The sequence below is a fragment of the Neopsephotus bourkii genome, unplaced genomic scaffold, assembly GCF_033783945.1.
Source record: "Neopsephotus bourkii isolate Nb327-2 ecotype Australia unplaced genomic scaffold, CSIRO-AGI_Nbou_v1 NB_234, whole genome shotgun sequence".
Lineage (NCBI taxonomy): Eukaryota > Metazoa > Chordata > Aves > Psittaciformes > Psittacidae > Neopsephotus > Neopsephotus bourkii.
The window spans coordinates 19,739,315-19,758,862 of record NW_026900744.1 but is presented as its reverse complement, the minus strand read 5'-3'; the positions used below and the strand labels follow the sequence as shown (position 1 = coordinate 19,758,862).

General features: G+C 37.8%; 1 protein-coding gene across 2 annotated transcripts; it reads right to left on the bottom strand.

Moving 5' to 3' along the window:
• Positions 1-287: 287 nt before the first annotated feature.
• On the bottom strand, positions 288-19,543 carry ODR4 (odr-4 GPCR localization factor homolog). 2 transcript variants are annotated; one of them, XM_061345742.1, is made up of 14 exons: positions 19,372-19,543; positions 17,288-17,422; positions 16,746-16,874; positions 16,273-16,368; positions 15,072-15,178; positions 14,364-14,400; positions 14,092-14,232; positions 13,401-13,493; positions 12,251-12,316; positions 10,485-10,613; positions 9,820-9,910; positions 8,069-8,254; positions 2,603-2,695; positions 288-1,438 (listed from the first exon to the last, which is right to left on the bottom strand). In XM_061345742.1, the coding sequence occupies exons 2-14, from the start codon at positions 17,384-17,386 to the stop codon at positions 1,371-1,373; spliced, it is 1,335 nt and encodes a 444-aa protein (XP_061201726.1). In that variant the 5' UTR covers positions 17,387-17,422; positions 19,372-19,543; the 3' UTR covers positions 288-1,370. The 2 variants fall into 2 exon arrangements, with proteins under 2 accessions (XP_061201726.1, XP_061201725.1); XM_061345741.1 differs by lacking the exon at positions 19,372-19,543 and adding an exon at positions 17,823-18,200.
• Between the last annotated feature and the right edge of the window lie 5 nt (positions 19,544-19,548).

The window sequence follows — 19,548 nt, the reverse complement described above, 5'->3', positions numbered from 1 at the left end:
CACTCAACCTCCCCCAGAATCAACTGCTTTCATATAATGCCATCTTTGCCTACTGATTCCACCCATTTGCACAGAATGACACACTTGTATACAACACGCAGCACCTGGAAAAAGCACCTCCCCTGCAATGTTCACTTTCTTCTGAGAGGCCCCACTTGACTGAGCACAAAAGATCAACATGATGTTCCAAAATATAGTTCCAATACCAAAGGCAGCTCTTTTTCCAAACATGTAAAACATGTTTTTCCAAACATCCTCATAGATGAGGCAATGGTATTTGAGACACATTTCATACAGTTGGCTTTTAATAGAAGTATTCCAGTACTTCTTTAATTATGCTTTAGAACCAAAGTGTTTATACTTCTTCTTATTGTTCCTTATACAAAGAAAAAAAAAATACAGTGATATGAAAATGCCTTAAAATCTGGAATTCTTTTCTACTGTAGTTCAGATCCAAGTAAACATCACATTTTATAAAAGAATTACCTTTATTAACCTTACTTGAATTTTTCCCTCCTTCTGTTCTCCTCATAGCAAGTAAACAATAATGTTATCCCCTAACATACCTGGAAGAATATCTCATAATGGAGAGTTACCTCTTTGTAGTCTAAAAATCCTGATTAGCAAACAATTTTGCCAACTTGCATGCATCTACAAGATAATCCAAAAGGGCTGACTATATGTAGCTGTTGCTGAAATAGTTAATATTCCAAGAAAGCGATGATTAAATCAGAACTGGACAGAAAAATCCTCATCAAGAGTCACTAAGTAAAAGACAGCATATACAAATCTCAAAAGTGCTATGCATTTTATTGATTTCTGAGTTCTCCAGGTCTCAAACAATGGTATTTACAGGCTGAATTAGTCTAGTCTTGAAACTACTAGGAACTGTTTGTATACCTATTATGCTAGTTAACCAACAGTATAGAAAACAATGCATATGGTGAAATGCTGGCTACATTATATCTAATTGTTCCCCAATTAACTTTAATGAGTTGAGATTTCTTTAAGCAAAGGAACTCTTAAAGGAAGAATTATCATACCAGGTAATTATGCTAGTCTTGCCAATAGCCTGAAAACCATCAGTAGCAGCATTTTGCATTAAAAGAATAAATAGGAAAAAATTGTTTACGGGATCTTATCTAGAAAATAATACTATCATTCAGCAACATATTGTAACCATGTGATTCTACTTGATGTAGTAAGTGCATGCTGGCACAAGGTAACTGAATCTATCATTACAACTTATGTAGCACATGTAACTGGTGATATTTAGGCAATAATTCTTAATTACTAATATATTAAACACAAACGCTTCCATCTTGTAACTGGCCGATGCTTCCATTCCACAAAGCTGTGGTTGCTTGAGTTTAATCACTGAAGTAATTGAAAGAGAAGATGGATGCAAAGACTGCAACAGCAGCTGCTATTACCACACCTAAAATAACAAAGGAAATGCATTCAGTGAGTGGCAAGTGCAACAGTCAGGACAAGCTAGGGTGTGGAGAGCAGGGTCAAGGTGAATGACAAGAGGCGAAACAGCCACCCCAGAAAAACTATTTTACCACTGCTTAGCCTAAATCTAAAGCTACCATGTCAGATAATTAAATTATAGAAGTTCCACATTACATTTCTAATCAGAGGATCCTTCCACCTGTAAGTATGCTCACAGCATACTTCTGTAGTACCTTGGCTGTGTCCTGGCCCCTCAAAATAATGCACTGACCCTGCACTACTGCTTAGTTCTAGGAATCAGACTAGGAAAAACAACAAAAACTTTAAGCTTGGAGAAACAAAAGCTATGAAGTTTTTTCCTGAAAACTACATTTGCCCTACCTCTTTGTAGCACAACACTTTCCTATTAACATGCTTGTTACTGATGCAGTTCAGAAGATGACACACAAAAGAAACCCAAAGCCCCTGAATGATTACATTTACTGCTACTCCTCCTTAATCTTCCAGTTAGCATGTTCTAAGAATTAATAGAAAAGCAAAGTTACTGCTTTGTTGACCAAAGTGTAACTGTCCTTTAACAAAAAAAATATACAACCCCCCTCCCCCCCAAATAGAACTGTACTAAGTGCAGGCAGATATATGAAAGCTGGACCAGGGAGTACCAATGAAGAAACTATCTGAAAGAAGACTGTGGCTGGTATTCCCTGAATTACCAAGGCTGAAGATTAGCACTCAAGCCCATAGGTACTTGTCAGCTTCAGATGAAGATTAGTGAGTCACTAGCTGATTTATGGATGCCTACTTGACAAAGCCATTCAACTGTGTTTAATTTGGTTGTTTGGAATTTTGAAAGTACGGAATTATGAAAGTGGTGGCTCTCCAAAAAAGAAATAAAGCTATATGAGCCTTCTGCATTGATTTGAAGGCTGAACAAATGCGAACATGGCTTTTGTTCCAACAGTTGGCTCTGCTGTTTTCTGCCCCAGAAACACCCTGCAGCTACAATACTGATATGGGGACTCATTATTTTAGAAAAGTATTGTATTAATCTCACTTGTTTGCTAATAATGCTGTAGAAAGTAACTGTACAGAAGGAACGCATTATAGTTTTTGGGTTGCCATAGCAGAAATAAGGGAAGTAACATACCCATATTTTGCTGAAGTTTCAAGAGCAATGTTGCTTTTCTCAGTTGTTTCTCTTGTGCGTCATCCATGTTGTCAGTAACTGGACAAATACCAACTGCACAGAAAGCAAATGAAGTAGTAAATACCAGTTCAAAAGCTAACAGCTGTGTTCCACAGCTGAATTAATACAAAAGGTCAAGAACTCTGGATCAACTTTATAAAATACATTTATGGTAGAGAAAAACGGCTTATTGCAGTAGAAATCATACAGTAGGAACAGCATAGTACTAAATTATTCTGTATGTCTGGAAGAGTAAAAATAAAAATAACATTTGGACATGAGTCCCTTTTCCAAAACTCATCTTCCACATCCTACTTCCAGAGTAACATATCCAACCTCACCTGGAATATTGTGTCCAGTTCTGGGCCCCTCAGTTTAAGGACAGGGACCTGCTGGAGAGAGTCCAGCGCAGGGCAACTAAGATGATTAAGGGAGTGGAGCATCTCCCTTATGAGGAAAGACTGAGGGAGCTGGGTCTCTATAGTTTGGAGAAGAGGAGATTGAGGGGTGACCTTATTAGTGCATATAAATATATAAAGGGGGAGTGTCACGAGGATGGAGCCAGGCTCTTCTCAGTGGCAAACAATGATAGGACAAGGGGCAATGGGTGCAAACTGAAACACAAGAGGTTCCACTTAAACTTGAGAAGAAACTTCTTCTCAGTGAGGGTGACAGAACACTGGAATAGGCTGCCCAGGGAGGTTGTGGAGTCTCCTTCTCTGGAGACATTCAAAACCCGCCTGGACACGTTCCTATGTAACCTTATCTAGGTGTTCCTTCTCCGGCAGGGGGATTGGACTAGATGATCTTTTGAGGTCCCTTCCAATCTCTAACATACTGTGATACTGTGATACTGTGAACCCTCTTTACATAACTTAGGGAGAATTTGACTACACTGAGAGGGAACCACCAAAATGAACCAGGCCTTGCCAAGGAACCAGCAGCTCAGCTGACCTGAGCAGCTGACTCACAGGCAGCAGCACCAGGAGGGCCAGTGGCAGATTTAAACTGGTGATTGTCAGCCACTAATGGTCATTTGCAATGGGTGTTTTTTAGAGAAGAAATTATCAAATGCATCTCAAGCCCACTTCATCTTATATATATAGTTTCAACTTACTTTTAATGTGTGGAGGAAAAAACACCCTCATCTGCTTAAAATATGAGCAGAAATCTTCAACTAAAGTAAAGGAATTGTTAATGATTGCAAGATAGCTTTAACTAGCACATTAAGAGCACTGCATTCTCTCCAAACTACAACAGAGTTTTCAATTCCCTAAAATAACATTCCACTTTTAGAAAAGCTGACCACATTTCTTGGGTCACCTTTGAAGTCTAGGTCCAGCAGTTTCTTTCTGCTTTAGTTTTGTTGAGCAAGTAGGATAATTTGTGCCCTCTAACTTAATGTTTCTTTGCACCTTCATAACAACTGTTGCACTTTTCTGAAGAGAACTTTTGAAGCTGCACATCAAGACAGCAATGCTTGCTTGCTCAGGGAGAAGAGGGAAAAAAAAAACAAAAGAAAAAGAGGAAAAAGAAAGGAACATCCTAAAGCTACTTTGTTACCAAAGGCATTTATGCCATTACGTTATGGAAGATTTGCATATGAAACAGCTGTAGTACAAATCACACAAAGAATTTTCAAAAGCAGATGCTTTCTAGTGCCAATTAGATGAATTCTTAATTTTTCATTAATTCTTCAATTTGCTAACAAAGATGACGAAGTGTTTACCAATACTGAACCACAGAATCATAGAATAGTTCGGGTTGGAAAGGACCTTAAGATCAGCAAGTTTAAACACCCCTGCCATGGGCAGGGACACCTCACACTAAACAATCTCTCACCCAAGGCTTCATCAAACCTGGCCTTGAACACTGCCAGGAATGGAGCATTCACAACCTCCTTGGGCAACCCATTCCAGTGCCTCACCACCCTCACAGGAAAGAATTTCTTCCTTATATCCAATCTAAACTTCCCCTGTTTAAGTTTTAACCCATTACCCCTTGTCCTATCACTACAGTCCCTAATGAAGAGTCCCTCCCCAACATCCCTATAGGCCCCCTTCACATACTGAAGGCTGCTATGAGGTCTCCACGCAGCCTTCTCTATTTCAGGCTGAACAGCCCCAACTTTCTCAGTCCCCTGATCATCCTCGTGGCCCTCCTCTGGACTTGTTTCAGCAGTTACATGTCCTTTTTATGTTGAGGACACCAAAACTGCACACAATACTCCAAGTGAGGTCTCATGAAAGCAGAGTAGAGGGGCAGGATCACCTCCTTTCACCTGCTGGTCACACTCCTTTTCATTCAGTCCAGGATACGGTTGGCTTTCTGGGCTGTGAGCGCACACTGCAGCCGGCTCATGTTCATTTTCTCATCGACCAACACCCCCAAGTCCTTCTCTGCAGGGCTGCTCTGAATCTCTTCTCTGCCCAGCCTGTAGCTGTGCCTGGGGTTGCTCCGACCCAGGTGTAGCACCTTGCACTTGGCATGGTTAAACTTCATGAAGTTGGCATCAGCCAACCTCACAAGCGTGTCAAGGTCCCTCTGGATGGCATTCCTTCCCTCCAGCATATCAACCGAACCACACAGCTTGGTGTCATCGGCAAACTACCTTAGGGCGCACTCTTACTTATGTTTATCCACTCAGAGTATTTAACATATCACCCCCACTTCCTGCACCAAGGAGGTGCAGGGATTTAGTAAAGCCAATCATAAAAGCAAAGCTTTCAATTGCTTGTAGAAAAGCACTAAATACCTTGAAATACCTGTTTGGGCTATTTATGTCTTTCAATTATAAGTAGGTCAGTTTTATGTTCTATTTTCCATGTACCAATTTTAAAGCATGACCCAGTAGTGACCTCACTGAAGCGTTGTATTAAGAAACAAAAGAATAAAACTACAGGAGACAGCAGCAGAGGCTGGACTAAGTAGGCACATAAACCTGACCTTCTCAAAATACCTTTATTTCACACGTTCTGACTCAAAACTGTGTAAAAAAATAAATCTTTGCTATACTTATTATATCCTCCTCAAGTGCATATTTCAAAGAACAACAACAAAAAAAGGAACTATTTCAAAAGCCTGCTGTCCTGGTATTTTAAACAATTCTTTTTATCAACAAATCTTCCCCAGAATTTCACTATGGATAACATTTCCAGTTAATTGAAGGTTGGTGCCTAAGACCACAGAAATCATGATACAAAGATAAAGGCTGTTGTCAAAATTCACCACAAACCCATTTTTACACCACTACTAGATATTAATTATTAATAAAGATAGAGCTAAGCTCCAAGAGACAACAAATGCTACACAAACTGGAATGATGCACTGAAAAAGCCTGTACGCAAGGGAAACCCCCAAACTCTCATTGTGTCACAAGAACATTTTTATAGCAATACTTAGACACTTCATACCAAAGTGCCAACAAAAAAATCAAACTGCAAAATTAGTGTTTTTTCTTACAACACAGAACACTTTTCTTACACAGTTAAGAAGTCTCATTTCTAAAACAGCTTTTCTGGCATTAATAAAAGTGTATCAATAACTTGTTATTTTAATAAACCACAAGTTAATGATGACATAATAATTATCATAATTGAACAGTGTTGTGCTGATAGTATTATTACTATCATCACTATAAGCAGAACCCATTCTATGGACATACTTTATGGTTTACACTGGGAGAACAGCAATCCCATTATTTCCCCAAATAGTTTTTGTGTGCTTTTCCCTCTCCTCTGCTATGCACTTGCCTTAATTTGCCCTTTTATTCCACACACGCCTACCTCTCTAACCAACAAGCCACAAGAACACACAAGCACATTTTGCTGACATAATTTTACATGTATTAGTGGCATCAGATCTTTGTGATGCATCACTGTAAGTCTAATCATCTTTTTTCCTAGCTTCAGATCATACATCCTTGTATCAGCAATAAAGCTAAATTGAATCATCTTCTCCCTCCCAAGCTTATCTCTGCTGCTGAAACATTAATTTGCCTGAGTTATACTAATTCCTTAAAGCTCAGTAATAATTAGCTTTAAGATTATTAAAGTTACTCTTATAATTCAAGAGATATTTTTATTGGTCTTCTTGTTTTTCTTGAGGTTCTTGAGCTATGTTCATCTTTCACTTCTCAAGATAATGAATCAGATTAACAGCTAACAGGTTTAGTTAAAGCCAGGGGAAAATTGATTAATTCAGAAAGACGTAAGAATTTACAGTTAACTCTGAAACCAAGAAACTCAAAAACCCAACTAAACAAGTAGGTCAAGGAGAGTATCAGTAACCACAGTTCACCCTACAAAGCAAGCTCATGGCTACATTTCTCATTTTTTGCCCCTAAATATTAACATGAAAAAGTGATCACAGTTCTCACCTGAGAATGTGCTATTTTTGCTTTTAAATTATAAAACTGTAACTGCTGCTCATATTCATGCTGATGGGATTAAAAAAAGGACAGAAATCTCTTCCATAAGATCACAAGAAGTATTATTAGATGCATTTCAATTACAGATTTGACTCCTACATTGAAATCAAAGCCGGGGTGGGGGAGGAGCACAAACAGGAAATTATATAAGCGAATAATCAGGAAGTCACTAACTAGATTATACCAAAATATCTGTATTAAAGGAATATAAAAGTCTCATATAATCAGAATATAAACTTATAAAACATTCACTAGAAAAATAAAAGTGCTTCCAATTTTCTTTCCAGTTCTGGTGAATCACAGAAGTTCAATCTGGGGCATTTGATGCATAAATTAAAATACTCAGAATAAAGAATGGTACTTTGCATTTTTGAAAAAGTTTTAGAATGAGAACTTTCTGAAAAAAAATATGTATTAGACCATATGTATCTTTTGCTAATAGCGATTTTAAAGTATTTTTTAATTATTCAGTGGAAAAACAGTAGAATTGAGTAAAACACACACCTTCTAACTTATTCTAAGTAGTGTAAGAGTTACTCAGCTTTAAAAACATTGAACTACTAAAAAAGTAACGGAATACAAAGCTTTAGTGTTTTTTTTTTTAACAGTTTACTTGCCAATATAGAAACACTTCTTAACTCATGTGCAGAATAAAGTGAACAAGCCTTGTTTAACCATATATTCATGTACCTAACTGTAGTTCATGAGCTGCAACTACGGCTGGACAGATAATGCAGTGAGAGAGTAAAATATCCAAGAGGAGAAAGAGAGGTCTCTTAGAAGCCAATCATAGAAACTACAAGAACCCTTGCCATTTTTCACAAATATATTTAAACTGTAATTTGAAAGATCGCAAGATTGATAGATACCTTTAGAGCTTCATATGAAGTAAGCAAATTTTAAGCATGTTCATATCTGGATAAATCTGGCCTATGTCATTAGTCAACATTTCATAATCCATGATGCAGTTTGTCCTGGTTCTCAGGTACTGTATTTACCTGTGTTAATTTCCTCTGCTATATGGATATCTTCAGCTTGCACAGATTGATCCAACATTTCAACAAAACGTTCCTGAATTTCTCCAATAGCTTCCTCACCAAACCTATAATCACTGAGCATCACACTGGATCCAGCAACAGGGACAAACAGTCTTTGAGGTAAGACATGATATTCCCTCTCAAAATCTAAAAGAAAAGGGAAAAAATACCATCCAAATAAAAGCTCAAGGTTTCATGTTTCATGCATGGTTTGTTTAGTTGTTACTGTTTTAAGAAAATTTGGGGGTTATTACATTGATTTATGTTCTTACATTAGTGTCCCTAGAAATACCTGAGAGACCTTTGAAACAGACTATAAAATGTTAAATAGACCTTTGTTTTCTAAGTTTAGAACAACTAGCAAGAGAAGTCTGGGAAAGGCTGCAGGTAAAATCGTACACAGAACAACATACAATTTCAACACCATAAAGGACTGCAATTTTTTTGCTGCTGTACAATATACTTAAAGCCATAAAGTACAGGTGCCACCTAAAGAGGAAACTGAAAACTGCATGAAACTAGAAAGTACAAATTATGCAGTTTGGATAAAGTTGGCTAACACAAACCAAACCATGTTATTCTAAACTAAATAGTAACTCTGACCAGGAATCGTTTTTCCTTACACAATCAATCTGCTTTGAGTTCTATTTTTTTCTAAAATCTCTACCCAAAATAGTACCTTTTAAAAGGCCTTCCTTTAAGTAAGATTTTCAAATTTTTATTTCAATTAACTAGTAATATTTGGTTTAAAACCAAACAACAACAACAACAAAACCCACAAAAACCCCCAACAAAACAATAGGAAGGTAACTTGATACTATTACACTAACTAAAAGAAATTTCAAGAATCACCTAGCATGAGCTAGGAGATCCAGTCTCAGCATATACCGCCTTAGTTTTTAGCATAATCACAAGAGGAAGTTCTATTTTCATTAGGTCAATTTGGATTGCATTTTTGCCACTGCATGATGCTCTGTTACATTCAAGTTAATGCAATACAGTATTCCCAGTGCTGAAATAAGATCCATTTATTTAAAAGACACAAAGCCTGTAAAATAATACTTGATGAAAAACAGTAAGTTCTCGGGGCAGAGATGACACAAACTTTGTAGTTGTATAGCTAGTAAAAAAAAAAAAAAAAAGGATACTTGTTCACGTCATAATCACCATATTTTATTCAATGGAGATGAACAGTACTGAACTTTAGAGCTCATGTTCACTAGCAGTTGTAACATAGGTAATACGAAAACATGGAAGGCTATGTCCAACTGGCTCTTTTGATCCTGCCAAGTTTTAGTATACTTCAATATTCATAGGAATAAAAAAAAAAAAAAATTTAAAATGCACAAGTTACAGTTAGAATTTCAGTGACAGGAGTTTCAACATGAATTAAAAAAAAATATAAAATCCAAGCAGTGACTAAGACACAGAAATTGCATTTTGTGGTCATGAGATCTGAATACAAAGTCGGTGTGAAAGCTGCGGTGCCAAAGAACATATCTGAACTTGACTGAAATTCTCCAGATTTAAGAAAAAGTCATCGCTGACAAGCAGAAATTGTGCCATGTGCTTCTTATACTGGGACTTCAGTATACCAGCAGAATTTTCTGCAACAACCAAAATTCACTGGTTGTTGCAGTGAATTGGGTGGCTGTTGGGCTTTTGTTTGGTAGGGTATTTTTGTTTGTTTGTTTAGGTTTTATAATTCATACCTTTTTTGTGAGGTCCTTCATTTATAATCAGATCTTCAAATAGTATTTCACACCGATCACTCAATGTGTTTATTATGTCTCTTTTCAAAGCCTGTAAGGACAAAACAAAAACATCAGTAATACAACCCATGTTGAAAGAACAGTTTTTCCCAGAAAATAAAAACTCTAAAGAGAATTTTTATAAGTCCAATAATTAAAAAAAAAAAAAAAAAGGAAAGCTGAGGAATTTTTTAGTATTGTTAGGATAAGAACTCCAACTTCTAAACACTGCCATTAAAATCAAAGAAAAATAATCACAAGGCATTGACTAAATAAGGGGGGAAATCACTGAAAAAGTAAATATGTATTTTCCCCTCCACATATAGAAAAATATATTCTGTAATCTTTTTTTAAGAAAATTCTTCAAAGCCTAATCACTTTGACAGTTTGGGGAAAGATTCACTACAGAACAGCCTTAGGAGAGAGGAGACATATCTGCTAGAAATGAAAAAGGAACCTAATCCACCACATTGCACACAGATGACTTCTAGAACCATCCCTGTGTTCAAGGTGGTGAGCATTTTGACCTCAGTTTAGACCATATAATTTTGGCAAAGAAAAAAAATATGATAAATTTTATGTATTTCAGAAAAATGTTTCTGATGAACTAATAACCCTTTCACTACCTGAATAGCTTCTTTAACTTTAGGCTTGTTGTTATGTGTGTAGGCTCTGCATTTCACAGCACCTTTGAGATTTATGGAACCACTGCAGACCTGGACTGTAGCTGTTGATCTACAACTTGAACCCTGGGACTGAAAAATAAACATGTTTCAGTTTTATCTTGTTACCAAGGTGCATGCAGCAGAAGTAGCAAAAAACAAACCTAAGAAATTAATAGCATAGAATTATGGAATGGTTAGGGTTGGAAAGGACCTTAAGATCACGTAGTTTCAACACTCTAGACTACGTCACCCAAAGCCCTGTCCAACCTGTCCTTGAACACTGCCAGGAATGGAGCATTTACAACTTCTTTGGGAAAGTTGTTTCAGTGCCTCACCAGCCTCACAATAAAGAACTTCTTCCATATATCTAACCTGAACTTCCCCTATTTGAATTTAAACCCATTACTTGTCGTATCTCTACAGTCCCTGACGAAGGGTCCCTCCCTAGTATACTTTAGGCCCCCTTCAGATATTGGAAGGCTGCTAGCATACCTTAATATGTTTACACATAATTTGTTTTCCCTTATAATTTATATTTTTTTTTCTTGTTAGGTAAGACTGAAAATATTTCTTCTTGTCCATCATGGGAAATTTATCTACTTTTCCAGTCATTCAGTATCTTGCAATTTGAATACTTGGTGTCATTAAGACTTCAAAAACTTTCCAGGCAAGTGGCCCGTGGCTTATATTAGTATTGCAATCTATAAATCTTTTTAAGATTATCTTTTTATAAACAATGAAGTTTGTGTGTTTACTATATAGTCAACATAACCTATGGCATCCTGAGAGCCACCCCATCAGTCAGTACTAAATTACAAATGTGGTCACATTTACAACTGTGTCAAACTGTTGCCTAGAAATAGTTGACCTAATTACCAAAACAACAAGTGTTGTTACCAAAACCTGGAAACAGAAGAATGCATAACTTCCATGTGAACTTCATAAATTACTTCTGCCAAAATAAAAAGCTTTCCTTTCACTGAGGGAACCAGCCACCGGAACAATGTAACAAAAGAAGCTGAGATACTCATCAAATACTTAAAATGGCATTTTAGACATTTCTGAAAGTTTTTCCTAAACATAACTTTAGAGAATCCAGGAACTACCTGAAAAAAATGGGATAGCCTGTGCTGTGCAAGCAGCCTACAAAAACAGTGTCTGGACACATGTGGACCTTAGGACTTAGACAGGGACACCTAATTAAGGGTTCAAGTCATCATAAGCTATGGTAGAGAGGAAACTCCTGACACACCTAACAGCTCCAGATTGTGATTCAGTTTACAAGATCTGTATCTTAATCCAGAACTAATGATGGAGCTTCAGAAAAAAGCATTCAAGTAAATGTCCATAGCTAGTCATGGCAAGTTGAAGAGGGTAATTCTGTACTTCAGAATGATGAAAAGTCACCTTAAAATTAATGTATGCAGGAATCCTACTATTAAATTAATTAGTTTGCAGGACTTCATTTCTACAACCAGTTTTTCAAATTTTCCTTGCAGCCGTACTGTACAATTCTTACACAACGTGGTTATCACACAAGAATTTCTAAAGACACAAAATATGCAGATCAGTCCACAGTGAGTTTCAGAGTCAACATCCATGAGAGAAAACCAAAGTCTTAGGATTAAGTAAGCTGTACTTCTAGATAGTAACTCAGAATGTTATTTTTTTATTCTATTTCAGAAGTTAACAGTGAGCCTATACTTTACAAACCTCTAAATACTTACCAGCTGTGTCAGAACTTTGACATCAGAAAACTGAGAGCTGGACTGAGTATTTCCTCTTGACTTTTTCTGAGGGGAAACAAAGTCTTTATGCCATTAAGCAGGAAAAATAAATAAAATCTTCCTGAATCAAAGTCTCCTTACTGTGGTATAAAATGTGCATTTGTCTGTAGCTTTTAAGAGAGAAAAAGGCACATAGAAAACAGCCATGAAAAGGTAGTTACAAAACTAAAAGGAGAGATGAATGCATCAGCTAAACAAGGTGCTTCCACTGCTTCTTACACATTTAGACATACATAGCTCTTAGAAGTCTCATCACCTGCATTCATACCTTACTCATGTTCTTTAATTAGGAGACAGCACATAGAAAAAATTTTAGTCAGACTTCACATGTAATTACTGTGTTCATATTGCCAGAGGAGGAAGAGGCAATCTGCAGCAATGAAGATAGGAACACAAGCAGTCCTGGATATTAGTTACCTAAAATAGGCCAACTAGATCAATAAATATTTGTCCTGGGTTCAGCAGTAGCAGTCATTTTTCTCTTCTTAGTAGCTGGTGCAGTGCTGTGGTTTTGACTTTTGGCCTGGGAACAACACTGATAACACTGATGTTTTCAGCTGTTGCTCAGTAATGTTTACTCTGACCAAGGACTTTCCGAGTCTCATGCTCTGCCAAGGAGGAGGGGAAGCCAGGAGGAAGCACAGACAGGACACTTGACCCAAACTAGCTAAAGAAGTATTCCATACCACAGCATGTCATGCCCAGTATATAAACTGGGGGCAGATACACAGACGAGCTAGATCACTGCTCGGGTCGGGCTGGGTATCAGTCAGCAGGTGGTGAGTGGTTGCATTCTCTTCCCTTATTTCCCTTATCATTATTGTTATTGGAGGCAGCAGTAGTGGTTTTGTGTTATACCTCATTACTGGACTGTTCTTTCCTCGACCTATGGCAGTTCCATTCTTTCAATTCTCCTCCCTATCCCTCCGGGAGTTGTGGGAGAAAGTAGAGGGAGTGAGTGAGCAGCTACATGGTTCTGGGTTGCCAGATGGTCTTAAACCATGACAATATTGTGCAGAAGATGACCCAGTCAACGCTTTAGCACACTAACTACCTATTAGAGTTCAATTCCTCGTTGTTTGGTACTCACCTGCCCTTCCAGTAGTTCTGCATCGTCTTTAACTTGTCCATTGATCAGAAAAACACTATCTTCTATCTGTTTCGCCCATCGATTTAACCCATTCTTAAAAAAAAAAGTGAAAACACAAAACTCTTTCAAAGAGGAAATAGAATTTAACGAAAATTGAGTAGTATCATACTGAAAATGATAGAAATACATGTTTCAACAGTTGCTCTGAGAGTTTTAAAGTGTCTAAAAAATCTGTCTACATATTTTTCCAAAGCTAAATCTTAAAACCAACATATTCACAACACATCCATCAAGAAACAGGCGTTTCAAAATACTGAAGTGATTTGATTTTTTTAGAAGAGGTATCCAGCCTACAGAAAGTCAGTTTATACTAAAAGTGCCTCATAACCCTGTTATGCTTGGATGTAACCTTTTACTAAGTGAAGCAGAAGACACTTTAGTTGGAATACTCATGACAATTGCTAAACAATTCTGAACAAAGGAAAACTTTCAAAACTAAGTACAGCAGAAGAAAAGCTATCCACATTTTTATACTATGAATGCTTCATAGTAACTTCAGAGGAGTAACTACCAAACATTCTTTGTTGATTAGTCCTACTCCTCTACTCACCCTATTAAAATCTTCCCCCTCTCATCAACAGAAAAAGTAGTGCAGATACCAACTACGAAACTGGCAGAGCCAGCCACTTACCTTGATATTCTTTTCCAAATCATGGTTTGGTGAAGTAGCAAGAAGTGGAATGTGAATATTAACATTTACTGTGCAGTCCAAAGCTAACCAGGAAGCAGATAAAGCACTCTGATATTTCCAATCTGCTGGTTTAGCTGAACTCTAAAACCAGAAAAAAAGTAATACAATATCTGCAAAAACCACTGTATAATACAAATGGAGATTTTTATTTTTTTTAACATTATTTGTCATGCATTAGAAGCTGTATATGACATACAGGATGACTAACTTACCTTTGGATCTTGTACATCATAGGTTCGGCAAACTACTCTTTGCTACTTAAAGAAAAAGACCCAGTGAAAAGCAATAAACAGAGTAAAACCAATTCACTGACAACTAACTTTGTCTTTACTTCTTTGTTGAGCTAATTTATGCTCTGAAGAAAGTTATCATCTTCTATTAGTGTGAAAAGTGGAAAAACCTTTGCCTGTAAACTCCAACTACCATAGTGATGCTGTCCCATCTCTTACAAATATATTAAGATCAATATGTATTCACATGGAGAAACACCTCTCTAAGGAAAAACCTTGCTTGCTCTCCTTATTATCAACGGACTCAGCATTCTTTCTGCAGCACTAGTAGAGATCCCACATGCCTGTTATTTCCCCACTTACATGTAAGTATCACTGGTAATTACAAACTCAAGCAGCTATACAGTATTTTAGATGTTTTCTTCACTTCATGCAAATCAAAACTGTCTGGGGAAGGCATAATTTGATACCACCACAGAGACAAATTTAACAGTAAGAAATTATGGAAATTTTGCAAGGATAAAAAGGTCAATAGTCTGACTCATGGCTAATCAGAAAACTTCACAATTTTAACACAGTTACTTACGCCTATCTGAACTCAAACAACTTCCTTCTCCTAATTTAGCATTTATACAGAAAAGAATTTGGGAGTAGCAGTCTCCATTAATAAAGCTCGCTCATAAAGGATACTTTTTCGTAGCAGAACAGATCTGAAGAGCTGCTCTCTCTGAGATTTCCTCCTCAGCAGGTTTCCAGAGCCTTCTTTTAGTCAAAGACTTTTCCACTGAAAAGATTAGCTAAAGATGAAAAAAGTATAGATTTTCATAAAAATAATGTGTTATGCATATAACAGACTTGTACTAAAGTTCTAAGTCCAAGCGATAACATAATTATGTATAAATGGGAAATACAGCTTATAGGTCATCAAAATGTCATGGTAAAAGATGATTCTACAAAGATTCATAGGCAACTACTCCAAAGTGAGTTGCCTGTGAAATCTTAAATCAGCTTCCTTATAATCCAAATCAAGCAACACACATTCACATATTCACCTTGTATGCATTTCTCCTTACATAATATTACAGCTTTATGCCTATCAGCTGAGTATCAGAAAAGACAGCTGTGCTAAATAGCTACTAATTAAAATAATTCAGCAATCACTGACCACCTGAACACAGCTCATCTTTTTCTGTTGGCCACTAGGTTCAGTAATCACAACTGACATGCAATTGAACAGCACTGCCAAAACTGAATCTTGGACCTTAGCCTTCAGAACCTACTCATGTTTAAATTACTTATCATGTGTATTTATGAAAATGACATATACCTACAGAACAGAAACTAAACATGGCAACAGATGCCCCAGTACTGTAACAAAAACACATTTTAAGTCTATCAGGCAGTAGCATGTTCTGAGTAGTTTTTAAATATAGCTGTACACACATAAGTCAAAGACCACTAGTTCTATACAAGATATTGTTTTTAAAGGGATCGGATATTTTCAGTGTTGCAAACTTCTCTAATCTGAACAATTTATTCAGACAAAAGCAATAAAAGATAACATTACTGAAACTGTGCCACAAGGATTTTGCTTAATATAAACCATGAAGATGTTTTCCTTAAGCCAGGATGTCTGCTTTCAGTAAATACAGAAAGATTTGCTGTTACAGTAACAAACGTCACAAGAAACAGAAAGTCAGCAAACACTACTGCGATACAGTTCTGTAGGACAGTGATTTCTGAGCTTTCTGCCTCAAAACCATACACCAAGCCAGAACATTTGTGCTTTAGAATAAAGCAAAACAGTCATATATACTCACGTAAACAATAGAAAATTACTCAGCTACACATCTAAAGATACTCCTGGTTTTCCACCAGGAAGTCTACTTACCTTGCGCAGAGCATTTTGACTATCTTTTGACAGTTCTGGACTTGTAATAATAAACACACCAAGAACTAATAAGCCTCCAGGAAGCATTCTAGAAACCTTAAAATAAAAATAAACATTTGATAATAAGAATCGGAGATCTAGCAACCATGTAACTTCATATATAAAAATTTTCTAATGAAACAGGTAAGCATTGAGAACAGAAATGAAATAAGCAAAGCTGATTTTCATTTGTAGGTTCCTCCAAAATGTAGGAACACATGCTGCATATTTTTTCTTCCTTCAGTCCTATCAAGTCTCTGTTTCTTAATAAAATTTGAAAACAATACAGGTATTCTGGTTTAAAATATCTGTGTCTAGGATGGTTAGGCACTTTCAAAAAAAAGCCTGAGATTACATAGGTAATGAGATAGTTTTTGTCCATCTTATTTCCCTTGTGTTCCTCCCACCCCCTTCATCAACTCATACTGTGCTACCTGACTGGCATGTGCAGTTATCCATTCTTCATCAATGGATGCCAGTTTTGAAGGACTGATATCTTCCTTCTGCTCTTCTTTCGGAGGCGTTCGAACAGCCTGTATTATGTAGTCCTTTTGCACGGAACACTTTCATAAACATCAATATAAATAAATATACCATGAGGTTGATATAAAGAAAGAAAATACTGCATAGTAACTATATGGGTTGCTTTACACTAGGTATTTTTACACTGTATAGTGATCTGTTACTAAAGTAATTCCTTCATGATTTTTTTTTTTTTTTTTGCCTTAAATCCTTGTTTAGTGGTAAGTTGTATCTTTTTTGTGCGTCCTATCTTTCACAAAACTCTAAAGACTTGAGTAGTTAGTTGACACTGGTAAATCTTTACAGAAGCCACTTCTGGTCATATTACCACCCTCCCGCTTTATACAAGCTCAATGTGATGTTGGCAGACTTATCCCAGATTATTAATTCCAAGGGGGGGGTTTCTCCTATTAATAGAAATGAATGGAACAGACTCCAAATATTACACACTTACCTGCCCTATTAACAGGCCAGTGACATAAGGCTGTACTTTTGTGCTGAGGTTTGAAAGATACGGACCAATAGCTTCCTCAACAAAGTAAGTTCTACCCATTGCTGCAGTTTTAAGACCAAGTTCTGTAGTTTCAACCTACAAAGCAAATAATGTACAAAGTCAACAAAAGCATATATACTGCACATGGTTACATGAAAATGAGAGTCTCACACAAAGATTCTGAATAGATGAGTAGTTTCATCTGTCAACAAAGGTTAGTCAAGTAGCTTTATTATCTGCAAGCTTGGAATTTTTTTAAATGAAAAGCTTAACTCTATACTAAAGGAAGAAGTATGTGGCCCTTATTTGAAGGAAAACTATTTTAAATACCTGCCACTGGAATGATATGGCAAGTTGTGCAACTAAATGCTAGAAAAACACAGAATCACAGAATTGTTTAGCTTGGAAAAGATCCTTAATGACCAAGTCCATCCAATCCATAAACCTAACACCGAATCATGTCCCTAAGTGCCACATCCACACTTCATTTTAATACCCCCAGGAATGGTGACTCCACCACTTCTTTGGGCAGCCTGTTCCAGTGCTTGACAACCATTTTGGTAAAAAAAAAATTCCTAACATCCAGCCTAAACCTCCCCTGGTGCAATTTGAGGCCATTTTCTCTTGTCCTGTTGATTGCTACTTGGAGAAAAGACCAACCCTCACCTCCTTAAAACCTCCATTCAGGTAGCTGTAAAGAGTGATAAGGTCCCCTTAAGCCTCCTTTTCTTCAGGCTAAACAACTCCAGTTCCCTCAGCTGCCTTTCATAAGACTTGTGCTCCAGACCCTTCACCAGCCTCACTGTCTTTCTTTGGACACATTCCAGCACCTCAGGGTCTTTCTTGCAGTGAGGGCCTCAAAGCCAAACACAGTATTTGAGGTGCAAAGTATTTCCAAGCAACAATTTCTTGCTGAGTCATGTTTCATCTTAAGTCAGAGTGTGGAGTTTTTCTATTTACATTCCTCTTTGAAGGTCTTGCTAAATTCCACGCTTGTACTTAATTACGCCATGCTCAATTTTCATTCCAGTTCTGAAGGCATTAAAAGTACAGCATCTGCGGACTAGCCAAAAGGCCATCTTTACATCTCCTCTCAGCAGCCATATGAATCCAGGACACAGGGACTACTAGACATTGCTCCCTTCTGAAACTGATGTGGCCTATTGCGTACGGGGGGGTTGTACAAGGGGGTTAGACAAAATGTACAGAGGGGGGTTGTACGTGGGGGTACTGCTTAAATTACAGCTGGCTTGACAAGCTTAGCAGATGCCTTATCAGGCAGTACCAGGATAGAACCTCCTAATGAGGAGAACAGAGGCGGGTTGTACAAGGGGGTACTGCTTAAATTATAGCTTGTTTGACAAGCTCAGCAGATGCCTTATCAGGCAGTACCAGGACAGAACCTCCTAATGAAGAGAATAGCTCATTAAACCAGTTGGACATAGACCAGACCCATCCAGCTACTAAAAAGCATGCGTGAGGACCAAAGGTAAAAAGTTCAAGCCTAAGGAAGACTCGTTTACTTCATCTTGAAGACCCCTACCCACAAGAGGAAGCCTACTTACTTCATCTGAAGACCCCTGCCCAAAACCACCAGGAGGCACTGCGCATGCGTGGAGAGCCTTTTAGCTCATTATAATAGGAAGCGGGGATAGAATATAAATATGTATAGGCGTATTGTGCAACCTACTACATATGTACAACTTTATAGGATAAATGTAGAAGGAAAACGGCACTGAGGCGCACATGCCTTTTGGAGGACCAATCCCCCGTGCGTCTTCAGCTGAATAAAGCATACCTACTTTACAACTTCAACGAGTTGTGAAGTCTATTCCGCTATCACCTTCCATGCAGACCTATTTCGAAAACTGCTATATGCACTGCGGACTTTCATGAGGAAAATTAACTATACAAAATCTGAAGCCAAAGACTGAGCAAGCAAAAGGCATACTGAGTCTCCACAAAGGTGACTGATGAAGAAAGCTGCGCAAGAGATGGCGGAGCTGAAGCTCTCGAGCCGGGAAAGGAGGAAGGCTGTCATCCACCTCACCTCAGCCCACACAGCCGGGCCAAAAGGCCCTCTGCACCCTCGCCTGCGATGGAGCCAGGCACACGGCTCGGCGGCCGTTCCCGCACAGCTGCCCCCCGCGCTTCCCGCACTAGCCTGACGGGCGCGACCGGCTCCAGGTCCGCAGGCTCGACCGCCGCAGGCGCCTCCGCCG